This window comes from Petromyzon marinus, chromosome 74 (genome assembly GCF_048934315.1).
Source record: "Petromyzon marinus isolate PM22_M1 ecotype Great Lakes invasive population chromosome 74, UKy_Petmar_22M1.pri1.0, whole genome shotgun sequence".
Classification (NCBI taxonomy): Eukaryota; Metazoa; Chordata; class Hyperoartia; order Petromyzontiformes; family Petromyzontidae; genus Petromyzon; species Petromyzon marinus.
In genome coordinates, this window is record NC_133740.1 from 3,145,578 (window position 1) to 3,169,382 (window position 23,805).

The 23,805-nt window shown below is 47.0% G+C and overlaps 1 protein-coding gene across 23 annotated transcripts; it reads right to left on the reverse strand.

The window, feature by feature from the left end:
- Nucleotides 1-352: 352 nt before the first annotated feature.
- On the reverse strand, nt 353-23,201 carry LOC116937073 (uncharacterized). Of its 23 annotated transcripts, none has more exons than XR_012930728.1 (10): nt 22,957-23,201; nt 17,280-17,382; nt 16,413-16,570; nt 11,324-11,452; nt 7,671-7,744; nt 7,035-7,096; nt 6,191-6,795; nt 5,148-5,305; nt 981-3,313; nt 356-634 (listed from the first exon to the last, which is right to left on the reverse strand). XR_012930728.1 is itself a non-coding variant. In XM_076055987.1 (7 exons), exons 4-7 carry the CDS (start codon nt 11,389-11,391, stop codon nt 3,132-3,134), a joined length of 444 nt encoding a protein of 147 aa, XP_075912102.1. In that variant the 5' UTR covers nt 11,392-11,452; nt 16,413-16,570; nt 17,280-17,382; nt 22,957-23,200; the 3' UTR covers nt 2,167-3,131. The 23 variants fall into 23 exon arrangements, 5 of the variants coding, with proteins under 5 accessions (XP_075912102.1, XP_075912103.1, XP_075912100.1 ...); XR_012930737.1 differs by lacking the exon at nt 7,035-7,096 and having other exon boundaries at nt 480-634; nt 5,148-5,296; nt 6,191-6,263; nt 6,578-6,795; XR_012930734.1 differs by lacking the exon at nt 7,035-7,096 and having other exon boundaries at nt 480-634; nt 6,191-6,263; nt 6,578-6,795.
- Between the last annotated feature and the right edge of the window lie 604 nt (nt 23,202-23,805).

Below are 23,805 nucleotides of genomic sequence, written 5' to 3' on the forward strand. Positions count from 1 at the left end.
TACACTCACACGAGTGTAGCACTCACACGAGTGTTACACTCACACGAGTGTTACACTCACACGAGTGTAGCACTCACACGAGTGTTACAATCACACGAGTGTTACAATCACACGAGTGTTGCACTCACACGAGTGTTACACTCACACGAGTGTTACACTCACACGAGTGTAACACTCATACGAGTGAAACACTCGCACGAGTGTAACAGTCGCACGAGTGAAACACTCACACTAGTGAAACACTCACACTAGTGAAACACTCACACGAGTGTACAGCCTTAGCGCCGGCATTCCTAGCATCGGCTGGCCATAGCAAATGTTGTGGTAAAGCGGTGTCTAGAGTTGTGCGGTCGTGGTGGAAGTGTACAGCGTGTTAATTAAGTCGTGTGGTAGTGTTGTGGTACAGTGCAGTCGTGAGGCGGCGCGCAGTTGAGCCAACTTGAAATTGATGTCGCCTGAAGCTTGACCCGCTACCGCACTTTCACCCGCCCCTCGATGTCCGTCGACTCCACTCGAGGCTCAAACCGCGTGCGTGCGGAGAGACGCCCAGAGACTTGGCGCTCTGCGCCGCGACGTAATAAGAGGGCGTGGTAGACGTCGCCCCCTTCCTTCACGCCCATAGACGCAAAGGGCGCTGTACGAAACGTTGCAGCGCAACAACCACACGAGCAGACGTGACACAAACACGACTGTATTCTTAGTTTTTTCGGTAAAGTCACGTTGAAGGGAAACAACAAAATAATAAAATATATAAAAAATACAAACACGACTAACGTACGGAGCCCGCCCGTCGCTTGACCGTTGGTCCAGCCTTAGCGACGGCGTCCCTAGCAACGGCCGGGTATAGCAAACGGCGTGGTTAAGCGGTGTAGAATGTAGTGTATTCGTACAACGTAATAAGTCGCACTGTGGTAGCGCGATTGTAGCTACTTGTAATTGATGATGTATCCTTCAACGTCACCTGATTCACACGTACTCACCCGCATCTGCTCCGCCACTTGGATGTCTGTCGTTTCGAATGTCGACAGAGCTTAAAACCGCGTCCGTGCGGCGAGACGACTGCGTGCTGCCGCAGCTGCCGCAACTTCCGCCGTTGTGCATTCTGTTGCTAGGCGACGGGTGACGTAGTAAGGGGGCGTGGCGAACAAGGCCACGCCCATCGACTCGCGCAAAGGTCACGTGCCCACTTATGAACATCGCCAGTAAACGATGCACGCACTACCGCCATTCACCACTAGGTGGCGGCGACCGTAACCTCGGCGAAGTGCAGAACATACCCAGGTGCCGTGGGCTGAGATGACTGACTGGAAGACGCACCGTGGTCCCAACTGCTAACCTTCTGGGTTTTAGCCGTATAGCGCTCTGCTCGTTGTCACTGGAGGGCGACTGCCTCCAACTCCCCAGCGGCGTCCTTCACGAACCTCCTCCACAGTGGCCGATCTTGACACCGCTGGTACCAGTAATCGGCAGTCCAATCAGCTCCGCATCCTTCTGCACCACTGTATTCCATCTCCCTAGTATGTGCCACACCCATTTAGCCCTATCTATCCGGCCAAACAGAAGCTGGCATGCAGGAGCTAGGTATGCAGGCTACATGTCACCGATGGAAGTGTCCAGATCTTTCAAGGTTCTGTGGGTTCCTCGCACAATCCAGTCTGGTTAAATCCAGAATGGATCGTATGGCTAGCCTGAAGGTTTAAAAGTTATGCAGATGTTCCATTAAGAGGGCTACACGTTTCACAAGCATAGAGGGCATAACAAGCCAGGTAGCTTCTACATAGCGTTACACAGCTGATGAAAAGATGTCACTCGACTTATTCAGAGACCTCGGCTTCCAAACCAAAGCTGGTCATAAGCACACTGCTCAAGTACAGAGACTTCTCTACTCTCCCCACAACTATCCCATCACTTATGAGGCGTTAATGGAGGGGAGCATGTGATGACATAAAATACCCAGGCAGGTACTTTGTTTTTGTGGGGCCAATGGCAAGGCGCTATTTCTGAAGTAGCATGCTCCAGGTTCAGCAGTAGGATCTGCAACTCTTTCTCAGTGGGAAGCAATCGCCAGATAATCCGCATACGTAGTATGGTTGACACAGACATGTAGACATGCAAAGATTCCCCCAACTCATGTACTGTACCACTAGGACTGCACTAAACAGCATCTTGGATGAAATACAATTTTATACAAAATTGTGTTGCCTTTAAGGACTAGCCTTATTCAAAATCACTCAAATTCACTACGGGGTTGCACAAAACTTTCAACATGCAAACCATAGGTTATCACATAATCCACATTCATAATTCTCAATTAATACTCAATTGAAAGTGTGCACTATTGACTTTTTAGGCTGAATTTGAAGAAATATCCTGACACAGCAGGTTGCTGGACGTATGTGGAACGTCTTTCGTACCATACATATCCAACCATGCTAATAAGTACTTAAATCAGTTCTAAATAATGTTAGTTAATGCTGGAGCACCTGGATGTAACATCTTTCAAAAACAGATATCTTGGGCCGTCATCATCCTCTTCCACACAAAACAGAGAGAATAGTGCGTGAGCAACATCTTCCATTTTTAAACCATGAGACTTTCTTTAAAGTAGCAATCACGGTACAAACGTGAAGGGACTGTGTTGGATACCGTCTCCTTTACTAAAACAGATGCTCCCGGCTTCCCCATCTCAATCTCTCCAGTCAAGTGGTTCAGGTGGACAAGCCTCTGAAGGAACCGGAATGACGCAAGGGTCACGTGCGGCTGCACCGAGCCCTGCTCCAGAGAACATGGGAGAGCCCACGTCTGCATAGACTGGCTGCTCAACACTTTTAAGATGCCCGGCGCTTGCTGTACACCTTTGTGATCACGCCATTAGTGCGGGTTCCATCCAAGGGTGAGGCGATGGGGGCGATCGCATCCCCCTTGAGACGCCAAAATTGATTTTCTAGTGTTATTTCTTCTTTCTACGTGGCTTTCCCAAAAGACCCAAATAATCTTTTATTGATATTTACCAGTAAGACGTGTTTTAAGCAGCTTAAAATGTCGGCGCTACCGTCTCTCCCGTTACGAAGTTTATAGACCCGCCTCTGCACTACTGTGCACTGCAACTCTAATCCAGTGTTGTTGCGCTGCTAGGTGTCATTCAGTGGGCAGGCAGGAACATCGAGACGTCGCTGCTGGGGTTCACTCGACACGTGGCTCGTGTGCAGCGCGTGTGGTCCTCGGTGGAGAATGGGGGTCTGGGACAAGTCCGTCGTCCACATCTTCACAGAAGAGGAATACTGTTTGGAATCGGAGACGTCCACATACGAATCTGCCAACATCACAAAACAAATATTGGCGATGAGTAAAATTCCATCTTTGGTCACAAATTTTCTTTTGAAATGTGAAAATAAGTACATTTAACTTCACATTGTTTTAGTGTAAGTGCTCATCTCAGAAATATCCACATGCAGCTGATTGCTCACACCACTGCCGGCGGAAGGAACTCAACTGGGGGAGCTCTGAAGAGCTCCTCGAGGATTATCAATTATCTTTCAAGATGGACAGGCGTCTTGGAAAGTACCCACATGCGTATTGCCGATAAACTCGTTGCAGTGCGCCTATTTTACTGCTGGGTGGACAGGCACTGTGAATTTAGGAAACTTGCTTTCACCTTTAGGTCAACCCAGCCTTAAATTAGTCTGAACCTATACTAGGTCTCCCCTAGGTCAAATCAGCCTTAAGTTAATACAAACCTATATTGGCCCTCCCTTATGGTTTACTTTGGATACATACAAGGCACAATTATTACAACTAATACTCATAACCAAACTATCCACCCTACCCCTAAATCTATTCCGAACATTTGCTCCTGTCTGTAGCCGGAAGGTTACACTTCCTATGAAAGTGTATGTGCTTGGATTTTAGATGTAAATTTGCAGCATGGGTCTTGCAACGTTGTCATGTACATTCAGTGGGGAGAAAACTCGCTACGCAGGAAGTTGCCCATGGTGGAAATGGAACGATGAGATGGGCTGTGTGCAGGGGACGGGTCCTGGCATCACAGGACAGTGCAGGGTGGTAAGTAGCCTTGATCAGTGACCATCATGGCTGCTGATTGAGAGCATAGAGTAATGTTTCACGACGGATTACCACAACATTTTTTCTTATTAGTAGAGTTTTGTTATGGGTATAGTGCAACAAAACATTCCGTAAAAGTAATCTTCCTACAATATATACATTACAAGCAGTATTTGAACATGACTTTCACTAATTTTGTACAAACTTATTGTGTTTAAAAAGGAAAACATTTCATTTCAATGTTGTTTGCAATCTGTCCCTTTGAATATTATACGTATGGAAATTAACCAGAGAAAGCCCACAGAAACCACGGGATAACACTCAAGCTAAGTCATTCAGTACTACGTCGCATATCCGACTTGCTGGGGAGTGTGGTATAGGCAGATCGGTGAAACGTTTGTATATGTGACTGAACATCTATATACAATGACAGTCAATACATGCAAAGATGCTGCACTGGGTGTGGCCGGTGAATTGATCAGGACGAACATGCAACGTACTCTATGTCAAGCATACTTGCTGTACCAAATCCTACAGGTACCATCCCATCACCCTGCAGGCGCGTGCCCCCAGCAAACACGATGGCTCCATCTCCACAAATCCCACCAAACCCCAACTTCAAACCACTGCTTCACAGGCTCATGTCACAGTGGTTATCATGCTGATTTACCCAGCAAAGCGTCACTGAGCACAGTGACTATTTTTCAGAAGGGTCTTGCCAGGTTCTCACAGGAGGGGGTTACGATTGCTATGTATATTCCCAATTGAATCATTCGGGCACAACTGTTCATGAGAATAACATGACTCATGATGCCGCCACACAATGGCCTAACCTTGCGAATGACGTCACGGGATCTTTAATGTCCACTCTGAAGCAGACCGAGTGTATGTTTACAGTTAATAAACCCGCAGTATCAAATCCGAGCAGCCGCTGGATTCTAACCGCGCACCTTCGTAATAAGCGGCAAACGCACGACTGCTAGGCGGTCACCGCCCATTTGATGATTTTCGACCTCCCATTATCTTTGCATGAAATAAAACAAGTCACTTTGTTGACGTTTGTTTTCGCCACTAATTTCACGAACCAAATGAACCGTGGCCCGGTGAATGTCACCGGAGCGCAGTGGCGACAACGGGGCCTCCAGACGGCGCTCTGCCAGGAGAAGCGCGGAGCGAGTCCCGTGAGCCAGGCCGGCTCCAGTGCCATCACTTTCCTCACGAAGAAGCGAGACGTCTGCACCATCTCGTTCAACACCACCCAAACGCGCGTGCACACAAGCACGCAGAGAGTGACCTTCGTTTAGAATTAAATACTGGAGGGGGCTGCTGTGGTGCAATGCCTAGCACGCTGGCCTGGCAACAGAGAGGTTGCTCGTTAGACCCTCTGGCACAGCAGTTGAAACAAATGGTCAAGTAATCTTAAATTCCCCTGCCTATCTACCATGCAGTAAAACATATGACCAGTGTGAAAGAGTAGACCAAATATTTTGTAAAGGGGCTCTCACACGAGCATCCTCGTGGAAATTCTGCCAGCAGAGGCATGAGAAAAAGCAATATCATGACTGTGCCACAGCTCCGCAATCCCAATTGTTTTGGCAAAGTGTTCAAAGAATGTTACTAATTAAAAAGGTTGCTTATGTATTTAACACGTGGGTATTTAGAGGCCAGAGCACTGAACTGGCACCACCGAGTACCTGAGTTTGAATCCAGGCAGCTGCCTGTGATTAAAGCGGGTTCTCAATCGAGTGAGTTAATGGTCTCAGTCCGGTCGTCATTGACTACACAAAATAATGCATCACATTACTGTCATTCTGCACTTTATTGGGATATATTTCCAGCTATGAGAAGTCACAACATTATTACGACTAACATTACTCCCATATGAGGAACGGGTGGAAAAGTCCTGCCATTTACTATGTGGACGAAAGGTCAATTTAAAGGGTACAAAGTAGCTCTGTGATATCAGATTTAGTGGGCTATGATCTAACACAAGGCTTGTATTGCTCTGTAAGACACGAATGAATACTTGGGGACCCATGACATGATGGCGAGAGCACAGTCGCGGTAAATTGGGAAAATATGGAAAAAAATGCAGGTTTACAAATAAAAAACATTGCGGGTTTATTACCAATACAGTGGCTTCTTGGCATTGAGCACGGAGGTGGGTGTGGATGTGGAGCTGAAAGTCATCTCATACCTTCCTGTTCCACTAAAAAGTGTAAAATCAGAGTACTAGTCAACAGACGTCTACTGCCATTAATATCAACAAAAAATATATAACACGCACATTTGCATGAAATTGTCCACGTCTACAACATGGCCATGATGAACCCAGTGAGACAGTCAAAGCTGGGGACGGCATGAAGAATCTCAGCACTGTTAGATCAGTTTCTCTGACAAAGACACTGACCCAGAAGCATGTACACATACAAAGACAAAGATACCCCATATAGCCTTTACCAAACTTTTGGAACAAGTGGTGTTTGCAAGAACCCATGAAGTCCGGCTGGCATACTTGGAGCTGGGTGGCCAGCACCACGCCCGGCCGCCTTCGTCTCCCAAGTGGTTATGTTTACACACCGCACCAGGTACTGATTTCAGGTTGAGTCGACATAGAGGAGGCCGAAGACCGGTTCGGATAATCGTCACTGGTGTTGGCCATGAGCGGGACCGAACTCGGGTCACCAGGTTCGTAGTGCAGCTCACTAAGCGCTACAATACCACTCCCCACCACTGCACACATACGTACACTCACACACAAAACAAAAACACAAAGAGTCACATCGTTTATACAGGCTGCCAGGCAAGTGCTGCTGGCATGTGCCTATTAAGACTGGCAATGTGCACAATGGGGTGATGGGGCCAGTTCCAAGCCTAGCTCCCTTTGCTGATGTTAATACACGCTGAAACATGCACTTATTTGGAGCTGAGTCTACATACAGGAGACTCGAATTGGTTCAGACATCACTCACCACTGATGTGAGCCATGGCACGGAATCAAACTTAGGTCGCTGGATTTGTAGCCACTAGCCTCCTGCAACACATACACCAATTTCTACACACGTACACTCAGACCCCTGAAAAAACAAACAGAAATTACCAGGGATCCAACCTCAGGTGTCAACAGTCCCAGCGTAGTGTATCTGACCCTGGACATTGTGAACTCTTTCAGAGCAGCAGGTAGATACCCCTCTTAATCCAGGAGCTCAGCAGTGCTCACTTCATGTAGGACATAGCCATTCTGATTGCCCTGAACCACACAACCAACTTTTCTTATTCTAAGCCAAACGTTCCATTATTGCATGTAGTCAGCTGCTTCTCTTTCCTTTCTCCGTGAGCTTCCATTCCGTGCCTCTTTTCTCGTCATATCCACCGTCCTCGTGTCTCGTGCCACCGCAGCCTCCCATCTCCCCCTCGGTCGCGCTGTACTCCTTTGGTGCTGCATCGGCAGCATCTCCATAGCAACTTTCCCTTACACCTCCTTTGTCTCTTCTCAACACATACCATCAAAGTCTAACCTCTCTAACCTTCGCGATAATCTCAATAACCCTTAAGGCACATGACCACTTCGTCACATTAAAACATGAGGCAGGATGGAGAAACTGCACCTGTAAGATTCACTGTGGTGCAGTTTTGCAGCATTGGTGAAGAAACCGGACACAATGCACGGGGTTGGCATCTCCTACTCACGCAGATGGAGCGGAAAACAAGACACACAACACACACATTGGGAATAGTGACTCAAATCCAATTCTTTGGTTCTTTCAGTAAAGTCACGTAGACAGAAAAATAAAACAAAAAATAATATATCACGACGTTAGGATCGCAACACAAGCGCTGCTGCAGCAGTTCCACTGCTGGATTATTTTTTACGCCTGAGGACGACCGCTTGTGTTGCGATCGAAACGTCGTGATATATATTTTTTTAATTTTCTACCTACGTGACTTCACCGAAATAACCAAAGAGTATGGATTCCTGCAGTCACGAAAGACTCAAATCAAAATCCAATTATCTGTGATTCAATTTTCGCCTTATCTGTATTTGTCCACGGGTAAGCGCAGATAATGAGAAATTTGGCAATGTGGGAAATATCCTGGGTCAGCTGGGGATTTGATGAAGATAACGCTGCAAATAAAAATGGAAAGGAGAAGGGGAAGAGGGAGGAACTGATCAGTTGGTGGAAAAATGTGAACAGTTAGACGGGACTCTCCATGAGAAGAGCCTGAAGATCACGAAAGATGAAGAGCATCGTTCTTGGGCATCAACCCTCGGTTATGACGACGACAAGAGATGGACAGGAGCAATGAGATAAGAGTTGTCATGCAACATGTAACATTACATTTGGTTTTGCACTTCAGCCAGGCAGAGGTGGCGCAAGCCTGTGGATCCAGTACTGTGGAGGCAAGAGTTGGCATCACACAAATGTTTGTTAGAATGCAGCACAGCACAAATCTTGATGCCACCTGTTCCATCTGTATGGGAAGGAATGTTGCACTCCTCCGCACTCAGAGACTGATCTAGGCAACCATACTATAGGAAAGTGTGCTACTTGAAGGTGAATTGCGATTAAAATTACGATGAACGCTTACAAACCACTGCATTGACATAGTTGGGAACCCAGGTAACCGCAACTACCGGTCAACCCGGTATGTTTACCTGTGACACTTGGATCGGACTCGCACGAGTTCAGCCCGTGAGTCTGTCACTCCACATGGTCTCAAAGTGCCCCTAGCCTGGGCAGAAGCAGACATCGTCGGGAAGTCATCTGTACTTGTAGAACATCTCGGAGAGATGGTTGCATCCCTCCACGGTTAGGACGGTGCTCGTGTACTTGTGGTTGAAGAGCTTTGGAATTTCTGGATTAAAAGTAGTTCTACAATTATTTGCTCGTGTCACTGCTGGCAGAAGGGCCTCCACTCGAGAGACCGTGCAGTGGCTGGTGCACCAAGCAGTGGCGAGGCCTTTGTGTTTCTGAGGTTGGTGATCATCAGTGTTGATTTCGTCAGCATTTCACTCGTTTAGTATTCGTCTACAATAACCTGCAACATTTTAGTCAACCCATCATCTGTTTTATTTAGACATTAAAATAAACATGCCAACTAAATGAAATCCACAGAATAAGACGTTACGTAAATTCCACAGGTATTTGGTAACTAACAAAATTAACGCTCCTGTTGATACATCAGAAGCCACCGACTACTTTTACTCAGAGTTGACCTACAATAATGGGAACAAAGCAGCATGGGTCAGTATAACCGTAGCACTGAGAACCAACACCGCCTGCTCATCACATGCAATAGCACGGCATCGATACTTGCATTTTAAAGCCACGCTAGCATCAACCACACAATCAACTCAAACCTCTATATCAAAAGTAGCAGATGTAATAATCCTCAGCTCTTCTCTCTTCTTCTTGATTTGCCAAGAAAAAGAATACCATGTGTAAGTATGTATGTTGAAACTTCTTTTGCACCATTCAAAGTCAACTGTGCTAATCGGAGGTGTGGAAATTTAAGGTGAATTGTGAATAAAAGTATGAAATAAAGACAATTAGGGCAGGAGATAGTGCTTTTGGAATATCGATTTGATCATCAAAAGCAGCATGACAAAGTGCCTGAACAATAAAGGTGGTTTCCAATCGGTACACATTACCCACTGTGAAAATGATCAGAAAACAATGACACTAAGCTGAAACGTATGCAAAGAACAGAGTTGCATTCTTGGGATTGCAGTGAAAGACAGATAGGGGAACATGTGATTCAGGGAACAAACACAATCAGAGAAATCTTATTGTAGATGTAGAGGTGCTAACTACTCACTGTTCGGTAACCTGCATTGCCACTAGGTATCAAAGGGGCAGTGCAGCGCTACCTCTGTGTGAATAACGGTTGGGGTCAGATGAGGTGAACTGGATCGTAGCCACAGTTTGGTAACAACCAATCAGACAGTTCCACGTGGGAATGTAGGATTGGTTACACCTGGCCACAAGCTGCTATAAGAAGGGTGAGCGCGCGAAGCGCGGGGAGTTCTCTCCCTACACGAAGACCGAAGCCCGGGCTGAAGATAGCCAGGACCCTGGACCCAGCCTTCCAGCCCTTCTGAGGGCTAAGGCTCGGCGTATCCAGTGGTCAAGACCCACCGGGCCAGCGGTGGGTCAGATAGCCTCCCCTAGGTCCCAGCCGGAGGACTCTAGGATAGCAGTAGACTCGAGAGTAAGTCCCGCCAAGACAGGAAGCTGTACCTCCTTAGGTTAGCAAGAGACCTGTGTGTAGGTCTCGCTAAGTCTGGAGGCTGTACCTCCTTAGGTTAGGAAGAGACCTGTGGGTAGGTCACGCTAAGTCTGGAGGCTGTGCCTCCTTAGGTTAGCAAGAGACCTGTGGGTAGGTCACGCTAAGTCCGGAGGCTGTAACTTCTTAGGTGATGGGACTGTATACCCCTTTGTGTGTTAAGGACTGTGTAAGAGAAGAAAGACAATAAAGAGTGTGCCTCAAGAAGTGTATTCATCATTATAAACACTACATATGTATGTACAACTTCTTTCGTACAGTATAAAGCCAACCACGCTAATCAAACTGTTAAGAAAAGCAAGGAGGGGCTTAGGCTGGACACCACTCGATGGGATGATAGCCGATGGACAAAACCGGTGCCGGAATTGCAGCCAAAGAAGAAAACAAGGGCAAGACAGAGCGATGAGATCAGTTCAATAGCGCAATGGATTGTGGCACCGCGCAGGGCAATGAGGGATGCCGATGGCATGGGGATCTGTTCATTCAGCAGTGCAGATACCAGGGCTGATGTTGACAATGTACATTTACATATACAGTACATTGACGATTTATTCTGTAGAGGGAGTACAGCTGTTCCATTACGATTACTGTCAATCTTAGCTCATTACACCGAGGTTAAAACGTTCCTATATAAATAAGATAAATTGTTCTAACTTTCTCAGCAACCCAAGAGTAATGAATATTGGTGTAGTGTCCATTCATGTGCTTCATCGAATATAATGGCATAGTGGGCACAAAAAACAAAACTCAATTAACCCTCGCACAGCACTCACTAAACACTACACCAGGAAGCAGTGCATTAGACACATTGTTTAAGGGAGGATGAGATACAATCCTGAACTGTATGACTGAAACCACTGCTGGCTGCAGGGCCTCAACTAGAGGGAACCCTAGAGAGGTGAGTGTGACAGTGAGACAGACCAAGGTGAGTGAGCAAGCGCGTGAGTCGCGAGCGAGGCAGCGTCCCTCTCACCGTTGCGTGGGTCGGGCACGAGGCTGTGGCTGCCACTGCAGGTCGTCAACCCCCACGCGTAGCTCCATCGTGTGGCTGGCAAAGATAGTTGTCACCGATGGTGGCCGTGAGCGGGAATCCACCTACACCCTACACATACATAGACCGAGTTGTCACTAAAATGGATCCTCGAGTTGTATTGATTTTATGGTTTCAGCACAGCCACCAATGATTTACATCGAGACCCAGTGTGTCGCACAAGACACCCATAGGTGCACATAGAGACACAGACTCCCAATGAGTTGTGATTAAACCTGATTCTCCATTTCAGTGAGTTGATGGTCTCAGCTCAATCACCAATGACTTACGTAGAGAACAATAGACTATTCTGGAGATACAATGACTCCTCTACTTAGCCTGGCACCATCAGTAAACCTCATGGCACCTGGGTTTCCCCCGTGACCTTCTGCACCTAGCATGGCACCATCAGTCAACTTCATGGCACCTGGGTTTCCCCCGTGACCTTCTGCACCTAGCCTGGCACCATCAGTAAACCTCATGGCACCTGGGCTTCCCCCGTGACCTTCTGCACCTAGCCTGGCACCATCAGTAAACCTCATGGCACTTGGGTTTCCCCCGTGACCTCCTGCACCTAGCCTGGCACAATCATTAAACCCCTTGGCACCTGGGTCTGTCATATGACCTGCTGCACATTGCCTGGTAACATCAGTTAACCCATAACACCTAGGTCTGTCACGAAACCTCCTACACCTAGCCTGGCACCATCACTCAAACCCTTGCCACCTGGGCCTGCAGAATGACCTTCTGCACCTTGCCTGGCATCATCAGTAAACCCCTTGGCACCTGTGTCTGTCCAATGACCTCCTACACCAAGCATGTCACAATCAGACAACCCAAAGTACCTGGGTCTATCCTGTGATCTTCTGCAGCACATAGCCTGGCATTTTCAACAACCCCTTGGCACCTGGGGTTGTCCTGTGACATCCGGTACTTAGTCTGGCACCACCAGTTAACACCTTGACACCTGGGTCTGTAGCGTGACCTCCTGCACATAGCCTCGCACAATCTATAAACCCCATGGCACAAGGATCTACCAGTTACATCCTGCACCTGGTCTGGCACCATAAGTCAACCCCCTGACACCTGGGTGTGTCCCGTGATATCCTGCACATAGCCTGGCACCACCAGTCAGCCCCATGGCACAAAAGTCTGACATGTGACCTTCAGCACCACTCTCCTGCCTGTACCCTCTCATCTCACTCTACCCCCCTCCACACACTCACCTGTCTCTCTTCTCTCATCTCACTTTACTCCCCTCCACAAAGTGACTTGTCTCCCATTCTAGATTTGAAGTTTTCGTGACTGCAAGGATCCATACTCTTTGGTTCTTTCGGTAAAGTCACGTAGGTAAAAAATGAAAACTAAATCAAATCACGACGTTTCGGAGGCAACACAAGCTTCCGTCATCAGGTGGCAACAGTCACAGCAAAATTACTGTGGTGAGTCGAGAGAGCTGTTTGTGACAAGAGATTATATCGGGTAAGAAGGGGGGAGGAGCCAGGGAGGATGGATGCAGGGTGGGGGGGGGGGGTGTTGGGGGATGGAGATTAGAGAAGTTCCTGGGCATGGTACTCATGTACCACGGATGGGGGGGGGGGGAGAGTGGGATGGGCGACAAATTTGCACGACTGAAACATTGCACGTCAAATTTCATAGTGATGGTAGTGTGTAAGGCTGGGAGTAAAAGACCGGAGATATGAATATAAACTATAAGGCAGCTAAAGTTTAACTCGGTTAATAACATCCTACCAATGATTGCTCAATTGCTCAACACTCTCGTCCACTCACCTACCTCTCCCCTCTCATATCACTCTAGTCCACACACTCACCTGTTTCTCTCCTCAATCTACTTCCCTCCACAAACTCATCCGTCTCTCCCCACTCACCCTACTCAACTCCCCTCCACACTAACCTGTCTCTCCCCTTTCATCTCTCTACGCCCCTCCACACACTCACTGTCGCTCCCCTCTAATCCGACTCTACTCCCTCCACATACTCTGCTGCCTGTCCCCTCTCATCTCACTCTACTCAACTCCACATACACAACTATCGTCCACTCTCATCCCATTGTACTCCCCTCCCCACACACACAATCACTCCCCCCTCATCTCACTCTAGGCCACAATCACCTGTCTCTCTCCTTTCATCTCATTCTACTCCTCTCCCCACTCACTGTCACTCCCCTCTCATACCACTGTAGTCCCCTCCACACACTCACCTGTCTCACCCCTCTCATCCCACTCTGCTCACCTCAATACACTCATCCATCTCTCCCCGCTCATCGCACTCGAAACCCTCCACATACTCTCCTGACTCTCTCCCCTCTCTTCTAACTCTACTCCCCTCCACAAACTCACCTGTCTCTCCCTTATCGTCTTAACTATACTACACTCCACACTCACCAGTCTCTCCCCTCATTTCCATGTACTCCCCGCCACACACTCACTGTCGCTCCTCCTGAATCCCCCTCTACGCCGCTCCACAAACTCCGCTTCCTCTGTACTCTCTCATCCACTGTGCTCCCCTCCCCACACTCACTAGGCTCTCCCCTTTCATCTCACTCTACTCCCCTCCACACACTAATCCATCTCTCTCCCCTCATCTCACTCTAGGCCACGCTCAGCTGTCTCTCTCCTCTCATCTCACTCTAGGCCACACTCAGCAGTCTCTCTCTCCTCTCATCTCACTCGAGGCCACACTCAGCTGTCTCTCTCCTCTCATCTCATGCTACTCCTAACCCCACACTGTCACTTCCCTCTCATACCACTGCAGTCCCCTCCACACACTCCCCTGCCTCTACCCTTTCACCTCACTCTACTTCCATCCACACACTCACTTGTCTCTCTCTCTGATCCCACTCAAATCTGCTCCACACTCACCTGTCTCTCCCCTCATCTCAATGTACTCCCCTCCACACACTCACAATCACTAACCTCTCATCCCACTGTACTGCCCTCACGAACTCCCCTGCCTCTCCCCTTTCACCTCATTCTACTCCACTCCACACTCACCTGTCTCCCCCTCTCATCCCAATCTACTCCCCTCCACAAAGTCACCTGTCTCTCCCCGCACATCTCTCTCTACTCCTCTCCACACACTATCCTGCCTCTCTCCCCTCTACTCTTGGGTTCTATTCGGTAAAGTCACCTAGGTAAAAAATAAAACAACAAAAATCACGACGTTTCGGCCACAACACAAGCGGCATTCATCAGGTGAAAGGACCAGACTGTCTCGAAGACTGCGCTGGAGTGAAACAGAGCCAAGCTCAGACTACGACCTTTAGGCTGTGTGAGAGGGATTGAGGTGCCTTGACAAAGAAATAACCATAAAAAATTAGCATTTGATTGGCGGACTTAGCATGATGAAAGGTGTAGCACACGGCAGTGCACCTTTAAGCTGTGTGAGAGGGATTAAGGTGCCTTGACAAAGGAATTAGTGTAAAAAATTAGCATTTGATTGGCGGACTTAGCATGATGAAAGGTGCAGCTCAGTGATCGGCACCGGCAGTGCAACTGCCTGTGCTGTGAAAGTTTGAGGTACCACTACTTGAAAAAATATACTGTACCAATGAAAATTAGTTTAATGTTTGGTTCGATTTAGAACATCTTTCCAATGGTTGCTTAATTTGAAACCATCTTCTCGGTTGAAATTGTGTCTGTGTTTGTAGATCTGAATTGCCTCGTGATAAAAACCTGTGGGTTTGCAAAGAACCTTGGTATCGGAGAAAATTATATCGTGATCACCCACAGCGTTGTAACAGTGATCAGCCAAGGCAGAAGAATTCGTTCTGCCGTGTTTCAAATCAGGTTTTTATCAGAGATTTGTTCACGAGGCAATTCAGATCTACAAACACAGACACAATTTCAACCGAGAAGATGGTTTCAAATTAAGCAACCATTGGAAAGATGTTCTAAATCGAACCAAACATTAAACTAATTTTCATTGGTACAGTATATTTTTTCAAGTAGTGGTACCTCAAACTTTCACAGCACAGGCAGTTGCACTGCCGGTGCCGATCACTGAGCTGCACCTTTCATCATGCTAAGTCCGCCAATCAAATGCTAATTTTTTACACTAATTCCTTTGTCAAGGCACCTTAATCCCTCTCACACAGCTTAAAGGTGCACTGCCGTGTGCTACACCTTTCATCATGCTAAGTCCGCCAATCAAATGCTAATTTTTTATGGTTATTTCTTTGTCAAGGCACCTCAATCCCTCTCACACAGCCTAAAGGTCGTAGTCTGAGCTTGGCTCTGTTTCACTCCAGCGCAGTCTTCGAGACAGTCTGGTCCCTTCACCTGATGAAGGCCGCTTGTGTTGTGGCCGAAACGTCGTGATTTTTGTTGTTTTATTTTTTACCTACGTGACTTTACCGAGTAGAACCAAAGAGTATGGATCCTTGCAGTCACGAAAGCTTCAAATCTCTCCCCTCTCTTCTAACTCTACTCCCCTCCACAAACTCACCTGTCTCTCCCTTCTCATCTCACTCTACTCTGCTCCACACTCACCAGTCTCTCCCCTCATCTCAATATTCTCTCCTCTACATTCACTGTCGCTCCTCTCAAATCCCCCTCTATGCCCCTCCACACACTCTGCTTCCTCTGTCCCCTCTCATCCACTGTACTCCACCTCCACAAACTTCCCTGCCTCTCCCCTTCTATCTTACGCTACTCCTCTCCAAACACTCACCTGTCACCCACTCTCGTCCCACTCGACTCCTCTCCACACAATTGTATCTTACCTCTCATCTCAGTGCCCCTCCACACACTCCCCTGCCTCTCCCTTTTCACCTCCCTCGACTTGGCTCCACACACTCACCTGTCTCACCCCTCTCATTCCTCTCTACTCCCCTCAAAAAAATCACCTGTCTCCTCTCATCTCACTCTACTCTCCTCCACACACTCAACTGCCTCTCCCCTCTCATCCCACTCTACTCCACTCTACACTCACCAGTCTCTCCCCTCATCTCAATGTACTCTCCTCCACACACTCCCCTTCCATCTTACTCTACTCCCCTCCACAAACTCACCTGTTTCTTCCCTGCGAGTTCGCGTTGCATTGTAGCCATGCCAGCTGCCCCGGGGGGCGCCAGGACCTGCGCGCAGTTTCAGGTAGGCGAGTGGCGCCGCTGGTGTTGAGTTCCCACCACACTCGCCGCGCCACAGCTGGGTGCAGACCCCAGCTGCGCTGTGGGGGTGGGGGGCAGACACAGAGAGAAGCAGATGCTCGCCGATTGATTCGCTGCTGGGTGGACGACGTGGCAGCGGATCGACGTGCAGAGGGGGAGCACAGGAGGGAGGAACAGGATCAGGATCTGCCCAAGCAGACTCCCACCACAGGGAGTTCATGGAATATTCTTGATTCCTCACGGGATACGGTTGTTCTTGCTCTATTTCACCCTTGCAAAAGCTTCCAAGCTCCTCTCTCGAGTCCTCACCTGGTGACATAAAATCAACTCTGGGACACTTAAGAATCGTGTCTGGTTCACAGGTGTCTTTCTGGGTCGTGCCGCGAGGCGTGGTTCAGCACGATGAGCAACGTCTTGCTCCACGTGTTGGGAGCTCGTGCAGGAACTGTGGGGAAGGCGGTGTTGGTGGGCGGGGACAATCGGGGTGCGACGGCTTCACGAGTAGCGAGACAACAACATATGATGAGGACGCCTGTCTCCACGGCTGCATCCCATCGTAACAGCAATGCCGGCGATTGAACTAAGACACCGTGAGGCGGGTGCCGCCACATTTGGATGTTTGACGACAAATTCCATTACTCGTCACAGATTAGCATCATGTGGGAGGAAACCGGAGACCCCGGGAGAAAACCTGCCATGTGTAAGTGGAGACAAGAGGCTGATATTTAGGAATCCACTGCACACGTATCACGTGTCGCTGTGCACCACCTGCCCTTCCCGCACGCGTTCTGGGAGTAGCCGGTGAGCCGGTGGCTCCACGCGCCGGCGACGATCGTGCAGATCGACTCTCCACCACCGGGGGGTCCTGGTCCTGAAACAACAACAACAAACACGAAGATTCCCCCATAGCCTCAATGCTACGTTGGGGCAAGTGCCGAGTTGAAACCACGTGCTGAGTCTGTATGGCAGGGGTCGGCAACCTATGGCTCGCGAGCCAGATGTGGCTCTTTTGATGACTGCATCTGGCTCGCAAATAAATCTTAGCTGACATTTCTTTAGTTGTATTCAGTGTTAAAAAATATTATATGGCTCTCACGGAAATGTATTTTAAAATATGTGGCTTTCATGGCTCTCTCAGCCAAAAAGGTTCCCGACCCCTGCTGTATGGTGTCTCCCTTTTTTGCAGAGTGTAGAGTGTGAGCGAGTATATATGTGTTTGGGAGCGTGTCTGAGTGTGTGATAATGTACAAGTGTTTGCGAGTGGGGAGCAGTAGCGTAGTAGCGTGAACCCAGCGAACCGAGTTCTATTCCTGCTCATGACCATTATCAGTGACAAATATACAAACCTGTTCTGAGCCTCCCCTAAATCAGCCTTAAATGAGTACAGGCAGTTCCTGGGTTACGGAAGACCCGACTTTATGAAAATGAATTTTGATTTAAAGCTTTCGTGACTGCAGGGATTCATATTCTTGGTTCTTTTAGTGAGAATTCTATTGTTTTATGAAAATGCTCTGATAAATGCATGAAAAATTTAAGATGCAGAAGAAATGTTCGCATAAGTTAAGCAAGCGCAAATAGTGCAGCGCGGTGAGGTTGCGGATGAATACCGCGGAGGGACGCATAAGGCACGCCGCCTTACACCTCACTCCACCAAAACGCCTCCTTCACCAAGCCCCACCACGATTATGGGCAATGTAATTTTTGTATACCATTACATTATTGTTTGTTTCCTATGCTTCGAATTATCTTTTCCCCCATGTTTCTATTGTTAGGTTTTTACTGTATTTAATGTGCGTGCATGTGTGTTCGTGTGTATGTAAAGTCTAGGCCTAGCCTAATGCACGGTAAACAAACATTCGGAAGTGACTGCTTTCTGTTAACGATTTTTATTAAAATGTTTCGTGGTATTCAGAAACAATTGGATCCAGAATATGTTCCATTAGTTTAATTATGGGTAGTGTTATTCGATTAAATTAAAAACGAATATGAAGTGCAGAGTATGTACAGCAATAGAATATAGGTAGCAATAGAAAACAGCACAATACAGTCCTGAGGGAAAACGAACTAGTATTCAGGTAGGGGAGGCACAACTATTTCTGGCTATTGGATTTTAGCTTTATTTCAGGGAAAAATTGTTCAGTTACTGACATATGGAAAATTCGGGTTACGGATCGTTCTCAGGAACCTAACCCTTTCGTAACCCGGGGACGACATGTACCTGGTGCTGTGTGTAAAACATCAGCACTGGGGAGACTAAGTCAGGTGTGGTGTTGGCCACCCACCCTCACGTGTGATGTGTCGACCTTCACAGGTGCTCTCGAACAGCACTTTTCCCAGGTAGCGTTTGTCTGCAGATTGCCCGATGATATAATCACAACTTTCTGGACCACAGAGGACGCGTGCTGCAGGATTGGAAGGATACCTTAGTGGTCCCCTTCTATAAGGGGGATCGTACTACCGGAGCATCTTCCTACTCAGCGTGCCGGGAAAGGTCCTAGCAAAAAAATGTTCAACATCGCCCTCTCGCCAAACACACCGAAGGCTTGCAGTGCCCGAGTGTGGTTTCAGACGGGGCGGCCTGCACGGATGTAGTATTCTCTGTCCGTCTGCTATAGCAGCAGCAGATGCAGCCAAAGCAGCTCCACTTCTCAGGAAGAAATGCGAACTTGGCTTCCGATGAGGTGGACTCGCCGTGTTCATAATGCAGGTGGTGTCCACCTCCATGAAAACAACCCCTCAGTGTAATAGGGTTTTTCCCCTTTTTTCTGGCAACGAAACTGAAACCTTTTTACAAGGATTCATGTCTGGTCGAGCACCAATTGGGTCGAGGCTCGAAAGAAAGCCGTCCCTTGGTGTGGACCAATCAGTTTCAAGGACAATGCATATATTATCATAGTATGTTTTGCTGTTTGCATTTTGACTGCAAGTATTGTGGTTAATGCAGACATGAATCCTTGTAAAAAGGTTTCAGTTTCGTTGCCAGAAAAAAGGGGAAAAACCCTATTATTATATTTTGGTACTGGCAAAGGAGGTCTAATGATGTAGATGCTAACCCCTCAGTGTTTAGTGGCAGCAGTAGTAGAGGAAGGCACGCCATAAAGGAGCGCGCGTGACAGAGGGGAGCACAGAAATTGTTATAACAGTTTATTATAGTCATGAATAATGTTACCATCTTCGAAATATTATCGTTGTTTATCAAGTAGAATGCAATGTTGTTCATTTTATCATAGTTTATTGTTCTAAACAATGTTAAGAATGTTATAAAGGTTGTCAATGTTGATATAGAAGAATGCAATGTTGTTAATGTCGATTTAGTTCATAATAAAGTTGACTCAATTATCCGCTTGCGATTTATCCGATTTGAGGATTAACCACGCACCTGATATTGACACAAATTAAAAACTCATGGATGTTTCCCTTAATCCCAAATTAATATTCTAAAAACAGTGATACACTTATTCATGGAAGTGTTTATTACAAGTCACGTGCTCCGGTTAATCTGAAATCCATGTGATCGCCCCTACGGTACAGTAGTTGCATATCTTTACAACAGTGGGCGGAGTTTGATATTGATTGGCGTGGCTCTGCTTCTGTCCACTTAGTGGGCCGAGTCTTCTGCGCGGGAGCAGGAAAGTTATCCCTGAGCATGTGCATCGTTCGGTCGATCGTTAGCATTCGTTCTAAATCAAATACTTTTGTAACAAAAAACAAGATCAATACATTCTTTACTAAAAAAATGTAAAAAAAATTATTTAAAGCTTTCGTGACTGCAGTAATTCATATTCTTAGCTCTTTCGGTAAAGTCACTTTTAAAAATTCTCACTATTCCCCCCTATGTTCACTCGTGAGAATTTTTATTGTTTTATATATATTTTATTATTTTAATTGTTTCCCTTCAACGTGACTTTACCGAAAGAGCTAAGATTATAAAAAATGTTGTTCATTAACAAACTCAATTTCCTTAACTTAAACATAATGTATATCTATATTAGTGTTTTTTGGCAAAGAGATCCACGTAAAATGGATATTTTTGGATGGTCCGCAATTTTTAAATTAGCCACGGCTGTCCTCCTCGGCATTAGCACGGATAATCAAGAGGCTACTGTATTGTAAAATGTTACCATTTATCAATGTTGATACAGTAAAATGCAATGTTAATGGGGGAGAACATACAAACTCCACACGCTCTCTTATACTCACTCTTATATTCACTCACTCAACCTCTTGCATACTCACACTGCGGAATAGCGGGCGAACATACAGAATCCACATGCTCTGATACTCACTCGCACACACACACACGCTCTTACCAAATAAATACATTAATTTTAAAAATGTAAAGGTGCAACCCTGGAATTGCTTCCTCACGTCACTGTTGGTGGAAGGGGCCTCCAGTAGGAGCTCTAGTAGGAAAGCCGTGATCCAGCAGTACATTGAACATCGCTGTAAATAGAAATGTGTGGCACCCATGAAATCATAGAAGTCATGTTACCGGCTTCCTGGACTACCTGGGACAGCTTTCCCTGACACTCCCCACCGGCTCGCGGTTGACGACGCACTAACAAACCAGAGTGACTATGCCAATATAGTAAACCTATATTCACGAGGGTTACAGCCTTGTGTTGCAGTCGAAACGTCGCGAGAATTGTATTGTTTTATATATATTTTATTGTTTCCCTTCAACGTGACTTTACCGAAAGAACCAAGAATATGTAGAAATCTTGTTCACAGTAAAAATGTGATAAGTTATTGATAAGAGAACACAGCACTGGGTGGCGATAGCCGCAACACTTTCCCCGATTGCATTCGCCTCATTCTTGCTGGATCTCACAGTCCACGCCAAAATGTCGGCCTATCACAGACGTGCTCTCGAGTGCTAAAATGATAACTGTGCGTTGTTGTTATCAAACACCTGCATCTCCCGATGAGTCGTCCACCTGAATTCCTCACCATCTCCATTGTCATCAAATCATCATGAAAGGTAATAAAAACGAATTGTCATTCATATTTTATTATTTATTGTAGTCAGTGGTATTAAACATTTACTATTCCCCCCTTTGTTCACTCGTGCCAGGAACGCAACCCCATTTTTCCTGGTCAACAAGGTTTCTACATTCGCGCGCGTTTTCAAGAACATAACCCTTGTGGTTTGAGAGGGTTTACTGTCCATATTTTATCCTGGAAGAAGCCAGTGTTATTGACGAATGCGTCCATGTATTTGTTGTTGTGCTTGTGTACCACTGCCAAAGTAGAAACACCAAGTCATTCGCTGTGCGCTGTGTACATGAGAGCAAACAGTCGGTGCGGTAGACCAACATTGTTAACATGGGTGAGGGAATGAATCTGACTGCTCACCCTTCATCTAGATGAATCATCGATTGTGCATTTCATATATATATTGTACCGTCAAAATACACGACTGCATTCTTCTTCAGGGTCATTTTCAATGACGCGACACAACTGGGTGGGATCGTTTTGCATTATTTCACCGATTTCAGGCTCACAGCCTTGCAGGTCAATGCCGCGCAAAGATCACATTGGCAGTTCAAACGTCTTTTGTGCATTCCATGTCGCCTTGGGTCTCATAAAGCCATCCTCACTGTCGATGTGATGGTAATGTCTGTCACTAATGGCTTCTCTAGGCCAGTGGTTCGCAACCGGGGGGGGGGTACGTGAGGTGATTTATAAATGTGTGAAATTATAGCAAACATGAGTCACTGGTGAATAATCACGTATGAATCTGCCAATAGAAAATTACGACGCTAACATCGAAGTCCATATCGTGACCTAGATCGGTATAAAAGACCTTTCTAAATTAATTATGAACAATGTTGTTTCCAAAAGTAACCAGCGAGCGCGAACAAATTACGCCGTTGATTTTTTTTATTCGCTTACAAGTTACTGGCTAGTTAGGGATACCTCACAAAATGGACAACTGGTTAACATTGATGTCCATTGGTCATACATTTATTTCTCTGAGCCGTGATGGGTCAGGCAAGCGAGGGTAATCGGTTGAAACACAATTCTACAAGAGGGCTAATAGTAGCCAGAGAAGGTTGCATTCTTTTTAAACGAATCTAGACAGAATATATTCAAACCTACGAACATAAATGTACAAAAGACACTTAAATTGACGACTTGGTTAAGTTTGACTTTTAAACGCTTATCTTAACACTTGTTTTCGATAGAAAGTAAAATAAACATTGAGTGAACCTCTAGGTGGGGGGAGGGGGTAACGCGCAAAACGATTCTGTGATATTTCCACGAATGTTAGTACAGTAGCATTTGTCCCGCCAAAATACTGTACACGTGAGTTTTACTCAAAACTTGCCGCTACCAAAAACTGCAGCCCTTAAGCGTCGGGCACAAAGAGAAGACTACATACCTGATATGTAAAAACTATATGTAACAACAATAATCTATGCATAGTCAAGAGCTTACTTACCGACCGCTGTTGTTTGCGAGGGCTGGCAATTTGCGATGGCGGCCCCGCTCGCCGATCCTCGGGTGTGGGTGGGGTGGCTCACACCACGCCCGGCCGCCTTTGTCTCCCCGGTGGCGATGTTTACACACCGTACTCATTTGATGCCGAGTCGACCTCGGAGTGTCCCAGGACCACCTCGTACAATCGTCACCCGTGTTGGCCGTGAGCGGGAGTCGCGAGTAGCTCCTCACGCGCCGCCATGACAGTGCCGCCACCAACACCACGTGGCCCCCACCTGGGTCACGTGCTCAGGCAGCACGCGCAGCACAGGAGAGTGAGAATCTGACGGCTGGGCGCAGGGCACGTAGTAATACGATCCCATCGTTGTAGCGTAGCGGCCCTTGCCAACACGGGACGCGTTTGGTTGATCGGCCTCCGCTTGTTTCGGGAACATGTTCTCGTGTTGCGAACAAATTGAGCGTTATAGCAGACTCTCGTGAAGGAGAACGCTCGTTAAGCGAGACGCGCCTGTGGTTGGGAAACGAAACGACGTGAATGCAAATGTTGCAATGAAACCACAAATATACAAATGAGCGATCAAATCACAGCATCCGTGAGAGATGGTGTGTGCAAGATGAGTTTGTTGAAGTTGAACTGCCGGCTCCACTCAATTTCCAAAGTGTCTTTCCACTTGGGCGAAGACTCACCACCTCAGCTGCCTGGACGCACACTTCGCAACCAATTTACCTGATTTCGACGTGAAAAGGTGTCACTAGGCACGAAACCCATTTCAATGCCCAGCCTAAAACAATGGATGTGACCGCGGCTGAAACGAAACAACTCGTTGAAATGTCACGTGATTAGTTTTTT